General features: G+C 34.2%; 2 protein-coding genes across 3 annotated transcripts in view; one reads left to right on the top strand and one right to left on the bottom strand.

Annotated features, from left to right (window-relative positions):
* LOC111057871 (ADP-ribosylation factor-like protein 5B) overlaps positions 1–7593 on the bottom strand; it is a 36514-nt gene extending 28921 nt beyond the window's left edge. Inside the window, exon 1 of the mRNA XM_039424781.1 lies at positions 7097–7593. The gene's annotated coding sequence lies outside the window, so the exon portion shown is untranslated. The remainder of the gene's footprint in view (positions 1–7096) is intronic.
* Positions 6903–16533, top strand: LOC111047957. Of its 2 annotated transcripts, none has more exons than XM_039424779.1 (5): positions 6903–7036; positions 8397–8550; positions 9996–10211; positions 12213–12351; positions 15900–16533. In XM_039424779.1, the coding sequence occupies exons 2-5, from the start codon at positions 8436–8438 to the stop codon at positions 16207–16209; spliced, it is 780 nt and encodes a 259-aa protein (XP_039280713.1). In that variant the 5' UTR covers positions 6903–7036; positions 8397–8435; the 3' UTR covers positions 16210–16533. The 2 variants fall into 2 exon arrangements, with proteins under 2 accessions (XP_039280713.1, XP_039280714.1); XM_039424780.1 differs by lacking the exon at positions 6903–7036 and adding an exon at positions 7676–7928.
* Positions 16534–16584: the final 51 nt, after the last annotated feature.

The raw sequence follows: 16584 nt of genomic DNA, 5'->3' as shown, positions 1-16584 counted from the left end.
AATTTTAACAAAATTGTAGATCAATTGAAACACCAAGTAATGAATGAACAAATTTTTATGATGTAACTTACCTACATCAGAAGCTTCTTTCATAAGAAGTCTTGTAAGAACATCTTACTAGTTACCATAGTTATTTTCGAGCTCAAAATTTAAGTGATTTTATTCTATATTTTGTGAATATTTGAAGTTTGGTTTTTGTTTGGTTTAGAAGTTTCATTATCAATCTATCTAAATTTGAAATTCTTTGTTTTATTCTGATTCATAGTTTCAGATTGAAGATTTGGTGTTGAAATTGAAGTGAACATAACCTACATAATATTTGGACGATTTGTGACAAAATCAGGAAATTGAAGAAGTTTTGGGCAATGGCCTGTTTTTTTCTTTTCCGACATTATTGTTCGCTCTATCTAATAAATAAATAAATAGTATGAAAACACACAGGAAAAGCAAAAAACTGAATGCATTCATGGAATAGTACTTGGGTAGCGCGTATGCATAGAAATTTAGGAGAGGAACAATTTTGGTCCGAGTCAGTTGTTCTTTCCTTTTCCGTTCCACGAAAATAATAAATTTCCAAGTAAAATTAGGTTTCTGTTGACGCTACTGTGTAACATGTAGAATAGAACTATACAAAACCACAAATCGTACCTTTTCTACTCTTGTACCGACGTATACGTACATATGTTAGTTGAAAAATAATCCCATAGAACCCTTTTTTAAAAAACTTTTCTATATAAAATACAATAACTAGTTTCGGATGATCAATCCATTTCAAGTTTATATCAAAATAAAAAAAATTATTTGATTTAAATTTATTTTTATTTCAAGAAGAACTTGAAAATAGATTGACCATTCGAATCTAGTTGTATTTTATAATATAAGTATAGGTATTTAATATAATAGTATAGGTATTTTATAATATAAAAGTTTTTTTTAAAGGTACTACGGTATGGGATTTTTTTTAACTAACAAATTAAGTAGCCCTCTTGAATTAATATGAAACTACCAAGAATACGTAAATACGTATGTGATGACTTAACTTCATTCAATATTATATTAATTGATACTCGACGAGTCCTATTCTTGTATATTACTTTTGTTCCTAGTTTTTAATGGTTACTATTTTGACAATTCGAAACGACTGACGACAACAAAAATCTAGTAACAATAAAATAGTAAATCTAATAAAGATCTGTACCAATTTCCATGGGCGTGTTTTTGATCGTAGTAATGGGGAACATGATTTCTATAGTGAGGTCCACGTTATAATGACAGTATTTGATCAACTTTGGTTTTGCTATCCTTGTCTATCATTCGACAAATCCGGTGGTACTATCCTTTTCTAGGTCCACAACGATGCCAATTATGTTTTTGACAGTGTAGAAATATAATTAATTAATACAGAGAATCGGCATCACTATTCTTATATCTTTAACCACTGCCATTATAACGTGGACCTCTCTATAGTGGATAGACGGCTTGTATAGCAGCCTAGAACCTGGGAGTTCAAACCCATTCATCATCAAAAGTTTTCAACCTGGTTACTCCTGTGTTATCGGATGGGCACGTTGAACTGTCAGTCCTGGTTAAAGTATGACAGTCGTAAGGACCATTGACGGCTTAAATTATTTATTCAGGCGATGTGGGACCTTCCCGCAAGGAACTCCCCACCAACAATACGTTTTTCTTGCTCTATTTTTTACCCTGTCTCCTTTTGTCTTCCTATCTTTCATCTTTTTCCTCTCCTGTTTTCTCCTTTACCTCTTCTCCTCTTCCTCTTATTTTGTCTTTCACTCCTGTTGTCTTCCTTTTTCCTATATTCTTCTATTTCCTTATTCTGAATTTTTCCTTTTCTTCTTGTTTTCCTCATTTCTTATTTTTCTTCTTCGAATAAAATATGATTAACCATCTATACTATATAATTGACCGAGCGAAGTGAGGTCTAAGATTCAAGTCGACGGTTTGGCATTCCTCTTAATGTTTTAATGTTTATATGTTGCGCATTTACGGCGAAACGCAGTAATAGATTTTCATTAAATTTGACAGGTATGTTCCTTTTTAAATTGCGCGTCGAAGTATAAATACAAGGTTTTTGGAAATGTTTCATTTCAAGGATAATATAAAAGGAAAAAGAAGCCTCCTTCATACGCCAATATTAGAGTAAAAATCAGACTATAGAATTATTCATCATAAATCAGCTGTCTAGTGGACTATAAAACTACCCGTTCAAAAACATTGAACATCTGGAAAATGTATCTTTCCATCAACGTTAGTAGACATTTGACTATAATACTACCCGTTCAAAAACATCGAACATCTTGAGAATGTATTTTTCCATCAATGCTGTAGACAGTTGCAGCCAGACCTGATAACAGCGCTCACATTCACATTCCGAGACGACACGTCACGGTACGATAGGATAGACAGCTCTATGTTTATTTTTAGGATTTTTTCCAGACATTTTAAATTGATAAATTATCTATTAATTTTTGAGAAAACATAACAACAGGTCAATGTAACTTCCTGAGCGCGAGGTCTACTGTTCACAGAACTACTAGTAAAGGAAAGAACTGGCTTTGGAAATAACACGTACGGGATAGAAAAGTTATGTTTGACGCATCATCACGTCTGAACTAGGCTACTGGACTGATTAACTTGAAATTTCGCATATAGATTCTTAATTAACTGAGGATGGTTAGGCCTATAGGTCTATTTTCAAATCTTCAAGATTCCATTAACTACGTCAAGTTCTAAAATGCACCCTTGCGGAGCACGGGTTACCTGCTAGTTTTTAATAAGAATGAACAGTTAATATTACACCAAATATACCGGTATCTTATATAGAAGGCATTAACAAGGCAGAGAATTGACAACGTTGTTCCCCTATCGTTTTTCACTCCGATTATAACTTGGGACCTCACTATACTTCACCATTTTTCCTCCGCCACCTCCTGTCTCCTTCTCTTCTAGCTACATTTGGACTGTTGTATAAATTAGATTTGGAACCGTTTTGGGCGTAAGCCTGTGTTACTTTTCTGTAAGTTGTGTATTTCTGAATGATTGAATAAATTGTTATTTTTCTCCTGTACTTTCCATCTCCCATCTACTCATTTTTCCAGGTCTTCTTCGCCAGCTTCTTAATTATCGAGGTTCTACTATATCCAGTACCCAATACCAGAGACAAGAAATATTAACTTATGCTTATCCTTTATCTATGCCAATACCAAATACTAAATCCAGTACCAATAAAACCTATACGAATAACACTTCCCATATCCTGTCAATATTGGTAGATACGGAACCACTTGCACTTGCAGCAACAGAAATATTTTCAAAAAACCAATGCCTAAAGTTCAATGCTAATGGCACAGTGCCATACAGTATTATAATATAGATTGGTGGCCTTCACAGAGTGATTGAGTCGAGACCTAGTTTACATCGTTCAGTGTTCAGAAGGTCGAAAGTGGTTTGACAAGTTCCCTCATATAAAAACACACTATACACTACAATTCACTATCAGCATTCGTTGAATTAGAAGCGTTGTTGTTAACTACGAGATATACTGACAGTTTAAAGTAAATCACACACAACACCTGAACACCAAAGTCGAATACTGAAACGTTCCACTCCAGTTCCTGTTCCTGGTTAAAAATAATCGTTATTGTTCTCTAAACGCTTATTTTATTTTTTAAGTACGGCAGTTTTATAATAATTGCACCTCTTACTTTCCACACTGATTATAATGTTTTTTCTACACTTCATAATAGAAACTGAAACCTCGCTGGTTCATAGCTTTTTGAATTAATAAAACCGAGAGTAGAATTATAATCTGTCTGTTTGTTATAATACCTTCCTTTCTTGATTTTTTTAAGAAACCTATGATTTTGTTCATTCATAACTATAGGCTACCCTCATTGTATTATCATTCATCCCATCATCATCATCACCTAGGCTTAAAATACTTCTAGAATGTCGCCTTTGTAAAATAATAAAAAATAAAAATTCTGTTATGATTTGTATTATAGTATATAACCACTATTAGTTTTGATTTATGCTATAATATTTTGTATTTTTGAATCGCACTCACTGCTGGCGAACAAGTTTCACTTAAGTCAGTAGTGCCTTTTTATATAAATTTATTTTAGGAGAATATATCTAGGAGAATTTATTACTACATACCTGAAAAATTATTTATCATGTACTAAAGTATCTATTATATTTTTAATATAAGTAGCCTACTGATTGTAAATTGTTATGACAAATAAATTATTACAACTATTTTAAATATTATGATGCGTTATAACAATCTACAATACAAAAGTGTGAACTCCTTTATTTTTTATTTATTGAATAATACTGACAGGTAACCCGTGTTCCGCAAGGATATGATTAAAAACTTTACCTTCTGGAATCTTGAATAATTTTAAATAGGCCTATAACCATCTTCGGTAAATTAATAATCTATTCGCAAATTTCAAAATAATCAGTCCAGTAGTTCAAACGTGATGATGCGTCCCGAACGCGTAAAAGCTAATTCTATCCTTTATTATATTATAGATAGCATTATCAATATCAGATACAATGTGATTATCTGATTTAATTTATACCTCATTGAAGGCTTCACTAAATTCAACCTCATCTCGAAATCATCATCGTTTGATGAAGACAAAAAAGAACGATTGGCATACTGAGTAATGAAAAGGATATAGAGCAGTACAAGAAAAGTATTAAAACTTGAAACTCTACCAATTATATCCCGTTAAAAATAGCAGTTTTTGCAAAAGCTTACAAAAATGTAAGCTTCTAAATTATGTAAGCTTCAAATATGTAATAATTTAGTAAAGTTTTTAATGAAAGTATCCCTGATAAAAAATCACAAATAATATTATTATTATTCTTTGAATGCTAACTTGATATAATAACAGACTGACTTTCTTATCACCATTGTCCAGGAAGTTCGAAGAACTTATTAAAATCCCTGGATCAATAACAAAATAATTCAAGAATTTGAACTGGTTTCAGCATTATTAAAAGCAGGAATGCAGGTTTAGGTTTCAACAGATATTGAAGAAGCATGCCTAATATAGACAAGAGTATTTCAAAAGCATAACGACTAGCACTTCAAGTAATCTCAATTGTATATTTTCAAGTTTAAGTGTATTCAAGAGCTGGCACTCATATTGCTAGAACTGTTAAAAATTAAAAAGAAGTTTAAAATGTTTATTCATTAAATAGAACTCAATAAACACTTGGCATACCTAAGAGGATGGACCAGATGTTTCCACTGTTTAAAAATTTATTTATTTTTTCAGTAAAAAGAAAAATACTAATCGACTAACTTAAACTATTTTGAGAAAATACAATATTCAATTCAGAGTGAGAATAATTTCATCCAAGAAATTCATAGATAGTTGACCGAGCGAAGTGAGGTCTAAGATTCAAGTCGACGGTTTGACATTTCTCTTAATGTTTACATGTTTATATGTTGCGCATTTACGGCAAAACGCGGTAGGTTAATAGATTTTCATGAAATTTGACAGGTATGTTTCTTTTTTAATTGCGCGTCGACGTAGGCCTATATACAAGGTTTTTGGAAATTTTGCATTTCAAGGATAATATAAAAGGAAAAAGGAGCCTCCTCCATACGCCAATATTAGAGTAAAAATCAGACTATAGAATTATTCATCATAAATCAGCTGACAAGTGACTACACAGATGTGTGGAGAAGCCAGTCTATTGCTGTATTTCCATAAGGTCTAAAGTTTCAATCAGGTACTTGTGGATGAGAATAAGACTGCGTGAGGTCTACTGTTCACAGAACTACTAGTTCTAATGATATGGTCGCATTGGATGCACGTATGTGCAAGTGGTCGTGAAATCATGTATGACCAATCGCGCAAATGAGAAACAAATTATTACAAAATGTGGTAAGAATCATAGGAACACTCACACTGAACGCGTGCACTTGCTGGTGGCGTTTGCTATGAGCAGTCACAGGCAAGTCACAACGTGTTCCTATGGCTCATTGAGCCACCTCTTTCCAGATTTTGTTTATTATCTGCGCGGATGGTCATATGCATGATCTTACGTGCACTTGCACATACGTGCATCCGATGAGATCATACCCTAGCGTTGTAACGGATGTAGTAAATGCTCCATTACACAGAATTTTATGAATTATCGTAATATACGGTACTTAGTTAGGTAGGCCTATATTATTTCATCCCACCTATATTTGACTAATTTTCATCTCACATTTGATCCACATTCCGTAGACCTGTGTCATGACTATCATTGAACGAGATTTAGCAAGTTCCTACTTTTGTTTCAAGGTCAAAATTGTTGTCCCTCTGTTTATGTTATATTCTACAATAACTTCTAAACGCTTTGAATCAGCTTCAAATTTTCAGCACATATTTTTAAAAACTCTTTACTAATCAAGTTTCATATTCAGAAAAATTTAGAGACTCCTTTGTCCTTTCTCAGGCAAAAACGATTGGGCTGTGAAATAATTATGTATTTTGTACGCAATAGATAGATACAATTACAAGAGAAAATAATCTTACATGGACCCAAGTCATATGGAATAATTAAAATTGAATCCAACAACAAATATTAAATTGGACCTCTAATCTCATTTTGTTCCTACTAAAGAATGCAATGATATAAAAACAATACAAATACATTGGAGGTTATGTGAAGTGGGCTATATTTGAATTTAATGTTATAAATGATAAACATGTTGATGTATAACCTCACTTTCTGCAGGTCTAGTATTGCGTAAACAAAATGTTTAGACCAGAAGAGAAACTTCATGTGCTGAAATTTCTTTAGGAAAAGTTCAATAATTACACTAGAAAGTGAAAAGTAGAAAGTCAACAAACTACACCCAACTCTTGGGAATAACATTCCATTATATTTAACCGTAGATTAGGTCAACATTGTAGATCATAATTCATCCATACTCTATTAAAGATCACATGGAATGTTTTCTGAATTTCTGGACGCAAACCGTTGGAGTTTGATGTTTTCTATGGTGAGTCAATGTGAAAGTTGACACAGAGTAGCTTAATTAAACTAATGAATTTACACTCACCTTGTTAACAAGCACTGTATTATGAACAAAATCGTTGTGGGTTTGAAGAATGTTTTGAAATAACACAGATAGAAACTACGACCATTTCAGAAACCTTTGACATATGTTAATCTCTTTAAAACTTAACCTTGTTAAAGGCTTATCGCGAAACATAAGTACAGCACTTTTCACTTACTAGCTCAGAACGTTCACTTGCTTTATGAATCACCCTAAATTTAGAGCAACAGGGGAGAGAGATTTCTTGCAACTAGCACAGAAGAGAGAAGACAAAACAATAAAATTGAATGCTCTTTGCTCTCTAGTCTTCATCCTGTCTAGTCTCTATGTACTGTGAACAGTAGATAATAGAGATGCAAGCTGAACAGCTGGCCTAAAAATAATAGTTTGAAACTTTGCAGGAAAAATGATAATAGAATTATGTATTTCAATGAGAAACAATGGAATAATTTCATTATGAAGTTATGAATATTAAAAATTCTTACCAGACTATCCACTGCATCGTACATGATATATCAATTATCGATCAACATGACCATCCGTTATTCGACTAAATAGTGATCGACTCTAGCAAGGAGGGATATTCAAATATAAAATTAATGCTTGGAAAAGACAATCTGCCGTGCATGTAGGTAAAACATTAAAAAATAAGAAATATTAGATTTAAACTGTTGTTCCAAGATTCTCACGACAGTTGGGACTATTTTTTAATTACAATTCAGACAATTCAAGGACTTATGTTGAACAAGGAAAGAATCCTGTAACTATTGGTTACCTTGCTGTTTACAAGACTTGAAAAACATACCGTATTAGCTAAAATGAATGCAGTTTCCAGGTATTTTCTATTTTATTTTGCTATTTATATCATAATTTATTTTAAAATATGTTTTATTTTTTACATATACTCTATAATTCTTTAAATGTTTTTACAATAATAAAAATTAAATAACTATATTGATACTGTACGGTACCGTAAGTAGATTTCTCTATGACTCAGTATACGGTACCTACCATACCACAAGTAGTTTCTCTCCGAATAGAGAATTATTTTATATAAATGCAATTTACAGTGCTTATCACTATATATTTATCATTTGAAGACTATAGGTCAACTGCTATAAATCTACTGATATTCCAGAAGAACGTATTTCAAAGAAGAATTGGGCCTACATTACCAAACTCAAAAATTTCAGAAATATAATTATTACCCATTTACGGTATCCATTCAGGATTATCTTCTTTGAAAATACCTCAGGCTCATATTTTAAAAAGGTTGAAATGATGTATGATTTTTTTTTTCTAGGCTTGAATCCAAAATAGTTTGCGCGTAAATGCCGCAAATATGGAACAGAATGAAAACATTTTGCAACGAAAAGGAAAAATGGCTCCCGCAATGCCAAGACCGCCCTCCAGGGTTAGAACAACAGGGAGAGAAACGATTGAGTTCAGTGTGAGAGGTAAACATAAAAATAGTCTACATTAGATCATCTTAAATTAGAATAAAAAAATTTAGAATAACAAAATCTGATTTTCTTCTCCAATTATACCGGTATCCTATATTCTTGTTCTCTCCTATTTTACTTGCTGTTTTAATCATTCGCCGTCTCCTTCTTTCTTTTTTACTTGTGGTTCAATAATTCTTCTCCTACTCCTTCATCTTTCCTTTTCTACTAATTATTCTACTTCTACTCTTTCTCCTCCTCCTTCTTCTGAGTTCTCTTTTTCCTTCTTTTTCATTTTCTGCTTTCTTCTTTCCTTCCCCATCTCCTCCTCCTTTCCTTTCCTTTACCTTCTGTTTCATTCTCTTCCCACTCTCTCATCTTCTCCTGCCTCTGCTTCTTCTTCCTCCATCTGCTTATTTCTCCTTATACTTCCTTTCGCTCTCTCCTACTTCGGGTCAAGTGAAAAAGGTGGCTCTTATTACCTCAACTTCACTCACACCACTAGTAATATTTCAAAGTGTGATAAATAAAGGCAATTATTCCTCTATCTTACACAAGTAAAGGAAGCCTAATCTACATGTTAAACTGTGTCATAATCTAAATTAGGCAGAAATATTAAATTGACACAAGGAATGCCTTAGTATTTTATCAACCAATGTCTTCACATCAGTGTTGTTTGTTACACAAATAAATAGAATAAATTCACTTCATCATCAACTTTACCACATATCGACCGACTTCACAATACTGAACAAATGTTCGACATACCGTACATGTTCGGTAAACATGTTTGTTGAGGAGCTCAGGGACAAACATTTTAAAAAGTTTGGACAATCATTGTTTGTCAAAGAAAAAATTAGTCTTCCCAAACACTTTCAGAGTTGACAGCTGTAAAACATAAAACCTGTTCTTCCCACTTACAAATATTTTGTTTGGTGACGCGTTCACACTGGCCACGGGCAAACATTGTTTGTCAAACATAATAAAATTTGACCAAACTTTTTCAACAAACATGTTCGTCGAACATTTGTTCAGTGTGGACACGGCTTTAGAGAGAGCTTCGACTGAACTTCAAATCAGCTTCCATATTGACATAAGTAGCATAATAAGGCAATTTCTAAGCTGTTCTGCTGCACTATAGTGAGGCCACGTTATAATGGCAGTGGATAAAGATGGGAGAATAGCGATGCCGATTCTCTGCATTAACTAATTATATTTCTAAACTGTTAAAAACATAATTGGCATCGTTGTGGAGCTAGAAAAGGATAGTACCACCGGCTTTGTCGAATGATAGACAAGGATAGCAATTCCAAAGTTGAACAACTACTGTCATTATAACGTGGACCTCACTATATATAACCTTACAAATAACTAATTGTTATGATGTACATCATTGTAACTAACTTGTTTTTTGTTCAAATAAAATTTATTCAATAAATAAACTTTAACCCTTACCGCAGGACCACTACCAGTGAACATAGACGAGGAGCCAGTGACAATCCCGGGCTGCTCCATTCTGGACCTTGTGTTCGGGGCGGGAGGTGCAGTGGTGGGGGAAGTGACATTCCGCAACTACTACACGGCATCTGTGAGTGTGCTGGTGCGATGTGCGCCCTCACCTCCCTCCCCTAGTCGGTCAACTGCTGAGTCGGCCGTTTCTTCCAACGCGGCTGGTGGTGAGTCAAGACGTATCAGTGTCAGTGAACATATCCGGTACAGTGAGAATATTACTCAAAAAGTTCTAATGTGACTTAGTGACTGTACCATCGGAATGTCCTGCTTTAATCTTATTAGATGAGGAACACACTATTTAATTTTATTACTGCTAATTGAATAAAAACACAAATATGTTGTCAAATTCTACACAGTTTTATTTGGTACACGACCATGGTTTCGTGACCACACCGGTCACATTTTCAAGTTGACTGTCAACAACATATTTGTATTTTTATTCAATTATGGAACGGTTCTACAATATTGACAATGACTCAGTCGAATTTTTATTTATTAGCTGTTTTGAAATCTTGAAACGAAAAATCGTACACCAAAATTTTGAACATTGAATTGACACTTGCGGTTGTTAGAGACCTCCTAAATAGTTGTGATCGTTTGTCTCTCAAACGGGGTGATCACATTGGATGCATATATTATGTACAAGTGCACAGTGCACTCTTGGTTATGCATGACCAAGCGCGCAGACGAAAAACAAAATCTTTAAAGAGCAATAGGAACACACACACTGAACGCGTGCACTTGCTGGTTGCTATCCCAACGTGTTTCAATGGCACTGTAACCGACCCAAAAAGGGGGTGGAATTAAGAGATCTCTAAATTCTAAAGGGCGAGTCATGGGACTTTATTAAACAACACACCTTAGCATTCTATTAAACTTGTAAAATTTTATTAAATGAATTAAACTAATTTAAATTTGGACAATAACAAAAATAATCTATATCGGTTCATTGCACATTCTAAAAATTCAAGATGACTGCATGTAAGATTTTGCTAACTGCTTATTTGGATTCTAACTGTTCACGAAGGTAGCGTGGACTTTACTCATTTCTCAATTACAAATTTATGATACTAGGGACTCGGTCATACAAGGGTTTTTAGCATGAGCTAGAAAATATAATGGCACTAACAATCGATCAATTTAGAAATTTTCACTACACTTATTACTCCCGGATAACTTACTAATTTAAACAAACATTGACATATTCACTTCAAATAATTAATAAACTACTTCAACTTAACTTACGGCGCAAAATAATACATATTAACAAACTTAAACAGCAAACAAATTCAACACACACGTTAATTTTGAGCCCTAGAGGTCCGAGGCTACCACTGGATTTTAAATGTGAATTCGGCCGCGGCTTGATTGGAACTGAACTATTCCACGCAAATTATGTTCCCCTTCCACCAACGAGACAACGGTCCACGTGGAGACGAGCATAATTCCGTGGGAAAGGAAAATAATGCAAGTTTGAAATATTCCCAAATACTCGTTAACGGAAATACAGTTCCGTGAGAATACCTCAACCCTGCATAGAATAGAAAAAAAAAATAGATCTGTCTTGAGACGAGAAGTGAACTGTTGTGTTCCTTACCCCCACCACAAAAAAACAATATAGGGGAAAACAGGTCACAACTATTTACGAGGCCTCTAACCACTAATTATTTCCATCTGACATTTTTTCAAATCTTTGGAGGGAAACCGATTTTTGTTGAAAGCCTTCAGGGTTGGATTTGTAAATATTCAATGAACATAACTGCAGTATGAGATACCATCTTGACAAGGAAAGTAGTGTGATTTTTTTCTACTATTAATTGAATGAGTGATAACGTTTTCTTTTGAGGTGGGACCTTCCCGTAAGGACTCCCCACCAACAAGAGCCTTACGAGTTTAGTTTACTTGCTTCTTGATTGAGAACTATCTATGAATAAACAATGATGTGTAAAATTGATTTGTAATTTAACGGGACTTCTAATGTAAAATTTGTATTGCTTTTATTATGTATTTCTAAGATGTTGTATTTTTTTATTTCTGCCAATAAAAACATAAAACTATCCCGTAAGGGACTCCCACCAAGTAATAAAAATTTACTTTAATTACTTTTTGATTAAACCTATCTATGGATAAACAGTGAAGTTGTGACATTGATTTGTGATTTTGAGAATGGAGACTAGCGATCGCTCGGAAGGAGCTGATGCCGCAGCCGCACTTGGAGCACGGCAGCCACAGTTTGGTGTCCGTGGTGGTCACTGAGAGCACCATCGACTGGAACTCACTGCTCGCCATCAGACTTGTGCTCAGGTATTTCTCATTAATAAACAAACCAACCTATAGTCAGGTTACAACTATAACCAACTAGAGTCATGTTCACTTCTGACAACTATCCATCAAAGATTTGATCACATATTAGGATAATAATGATTTATTTCGTCAACTAACAATCACTGTCAACTGACCAAAGTTGACATTCTCTTCTGTCAACTAATCATCAAAGATTAAACCAAATATCATAGGTTAAGACTGTGCAAAGGCTAAAAATAAACTTTCTACTCGTGATATTTTTTTCGAATTGTATATCATCAAGCAATCAAAATGAAAAAGTTTTCTGGGGAAACCTTTTTTTTCTGATCATTACTTTTTGAGATATGAGCGCCTGAAGTTTGAATTTTCGGGACAGAACATTTCAATTTCGGAAAGATATAAATCCATGAGATTTAGAGGATGGATTATTCATGGTATTGTTGGTCTAGTTAAACAAAAATTTTCTGAAAATATCAATTTTTGGAAAAGTTATTCAATTTACCAAAAATAACTCAACTAAAAGTTATTTTTCGTTATTTTTATTAAATTGAATGACTATCTCAAAAATTGATATTTTCAGAAAATTTTTGTTTTACTAGATCAACAATACCATGAAGAATCTATCCTCGAAATCTCATGGATTTATCTCTTACCGAATTTGAAATGTTCTGTCCCAAAAATTTTAACTTTAGGTGCTCATATCTCAAAAAGAAATGATCAGAAAAAGATGTTTTCTTGAAAAACTTTTTAATGTTGATAGCTTAATGATATACAAATCGAAAAACTTGGAAAAATTTCACGAGTAAAAGCCTAAAGTTTATTTTTAGCCTTTGCACAGCCTTAATACAAAGTGGTGCAGAGGAAATGCATGTTTTTCGAACCACTAGTACTCGTCGACGGGAGGGGGTATTGCCCTTGAACGAATGTTAGCAGACGGCCCATAGTATGCTATTCCAGTCGCTATGGAGCATTGGAACGTACAACATCGTGTGTTCGTTGTCGAGCAGTTTTTTAGTCACAGTGCAACGATTATCCGGCAATATTTTATAGTTGGACGTCGAGGTGCAGTGTCTGATCGAAATACTGTACTCCGATGGGTTGCAGCGTTTATAAGTCACTGGTTCTGTGATGAAAAATAAACCACCTGGTCTTCCCTGTTCAATTGACCGAGTCAGTGACCCTGAAATGTAGACCAAATCAGTGTCGTCTAGTCCTGAGACCATGTCGTCTAGTCGATCGTCTAGGACTGATAACAACTGCCGTTCTGACTAGGTCAACATTTTCCGGAGTACGAACTGAAGGGGGAAGACAAGGTGGTTTATTAATTTTTCATCGCAGAACCAATGACTTCTAAACGCTGCAACCCATCGGAGTACAGTATTTCGATCAGGCACTGCACCACGACGTCCAACTCTAAAATATTGACGGAAAAGCGTTGCACTGTGACTACAGATGCATTGTTTCTAAAAAAAACTACTCGACAACAAACACACGATGTTGTTCGTTCCAATGCTCCATAGCAACTGAAACAGCATACTATGGGCCGTTTGCCAACATTCGTTCAAGGTCAATACCCCCTCCCGACGTCGGGTAATATCTGTTCGAAACACATGCGTTTCCTCTGCACCACTTTGTATACGCTACTTGGTAAAAACCAGGGGGACCTGTATCAGTGATAAATTGAATGAAAATTGAAATATGAGAAAATAAAATGTGAAAAAATGAGGACATACGTTTTCAGGTAGGATATTCCTTGAGAATCCAAATTTACTCCAAACATTTTCGTGAAAACACCCACACAAACTGAAAAAATTGTGACTTCAATGTTTTGAAAACTCTTGTGGTTCTGAAAAACGAAAATAGCAAAATTTCAATCTTAACCCGGAAGATGCAACTAAGATGACAAATACAACAACAAAATGTAATATTTGCTGCAACAATAACTGCTACAGTGTTTTCAGAATTATCAATATTTTTTTTTTACATTCAAGTTAGTTGTAACTTTAGACATTATAGGACACATGTGTGATTTTTGACAATCATAAAAAAGCATGTCATAAAAGCATTAAAATTTCATACAATTTCTTGTAGTCAAATCAATTGTGATTGTGGTATTGTGGCACAAACTGATATCATCAGGTATCTAGGTCTGGTAGTGGATGAGAAACTCTCTTGGTCTCATCACATTTTGTAAATTGAAAAATTATCTTCGCCATATTCTTAAAAAATTCTACCACCTTAGAAAATTCATTCCTTCAGTTGTGCTCAGGCAACTCTATTTTGCTCTGGTGGATTCCAAATTAAGTTATGGCATTAGTTGCTGGGGATCCACCTACAAAACCCATCTAGCACCTCTAATTGTGCTTCAAAAAGCCATAGTACGGTGTATGAAGGGTGTGAGCAGGATCGAACACTCTTTTCCTATCTTTCAATTTTTCGCCATTGCGCTATAAATATGTTTTCAAAGTTTTATCATCCTTTTACATTTTATCAGGCAATCGAAGTCGGCAAATGTTCGAGAATTATAATGTATACAGAACTAGAAGAGTAGTTGAAAATTTAGCTAGACACACCAGGGTGTATAACACTTTTTTTCAGAAATCCTTTGTCTTTTTGGGGCAAAAATTTTCCAACTATCTACCTGATTATATAAGAAATACTGAGAACAAAATACTTTTGAAAAAACAAATATCAAAATGGCTTACTGGATGTCTGCCTGAAACTATTGAAAGTTATTTTTCTGTAATTATCTGATTCCCATTCTATTATAATACTTCTTTTACCTTTTTTGCACATACCAACTTGTGGTGATACCAAGATGTGTGAGTGGGTGTGTGAATGTAGCATTAAAAACTTTTTTTCCACTGACCTCCTACTTGCATACAAATTGAGAGTAATTTAGCAAGTAGTATTTTTATTTTGACAGGAACTAACTATATAGAAGTTTGTATCTGTATAGAAGTTTATATCTTTATTTCACTGAGTTGTGTTTTTTTTGTCAAAATAAAAAATGATTTGATTTGATGTCTTCATATGGATGCTTCTCAACCAACTAATGCAGACAGTTTGAAGTGAATCTCATTAATGATCATTTTAAGAAATATAAAACTTTTATTCACCAAAAACTATAATCATTCCTTACAAATAACATAAACGCTACCCATTCAACCGAGGCTGACAGTATGAAGAGAGTGTCATTGTAGATAATTAACCTACCAACAGTTTATCTGAAGTTAAGTACGACAACAGTTTATCCAATTTGAATTGAATCTCACCATATAAGTAACTATTTTCACAATAGTACAGGAAGTTACTGTACTTACTTATTCAGTTTTAATAAATGAAAATAAAACATTCCAATATTTCTTCTCAATATATTTGCCCAAATGATATATCATTAATCAACAGTTTATCTTGAGTCAAAAACCTTTGGGAGGAAAAGTTGACCATTTGATGTTGAATTGGCGAATGATATATCATTAAAAACAGTTTATCTTTGACCAAAAACCTTTAGGAGAAAAATTTGACTATTTCACTTTGAATTGCAGACAACCCTCGCCCGTATGGCGTGTATTCCACGTGGAGGAGTTGAACGTCTACGCTGACCTGCCACGTCTCTCACTGCTCAAAAGCGACGTTGCCAACTTCACCTTCAACCAGCAGCAGCAGCCGCAACACAACCAACAGCACTACGACAAAATGCTCAGCCTAGTGCGCCGTCAAACATTGGCCGCCCTCAGCTGGATACCCCCCGAACCCCCTCAAGGGGGTGCCACGACCCCCGGGGGAGCGAACGCGCACCCTCCCTACTCCAAGGCCACCTGCGGCTATGAACTCACTAAGCTGCCGCAGATTTGAATCGATTGCAAGAGAGGTCGATAAACTGCCTTAAATTTGGACAGAGTTTCAAAGAGGTTTGTGAAGTTTGGTTAGGATCTCACTAAGCTGCCACAGATTTGAATCAAATTGCAAGAGATCTATCAAACTGGATAAATTTGGATAGAGTTTCAACAAAATTGTGAAGTTTTGAAAAATAAAAAGAATTGGAAAACAATAATAAAAGGCGGTAAATGCAATTCTACAATAAGAGCTGCTCAAATACTAACAAAACGTAGGCTATCTAAATATTTTGTTGTTTTGACATTATTATAGACATTGAAAATATAATTTGAAAATTTGATTTTTAAAGGCTTTTATGGATGGTTTATAAGTGAATTATTAATAATTTAAAAT

This window comes from Nilaparvata lugens, chromosome 3 (genome assembly GCF_014356525.2).
Source record: "Nilaparvata lugens isolate BPH chromosome 3, ASM1435652v1, whole genome shotgun sequence".
In the NCBI taxonomy this organism is placed as follows: domain Eukaryota; kingdom Metazoa; phylum Arthropoda; class Insecta; order Hemiptera; family Delphacidae; genus Nilaparvata; species Nilaparvata lugens.
The sequence above is the reverse complement of the archived record's forward strand: the minus strand, read 5'-3'. Positions and strand labels throughout refer to the sequence as shown.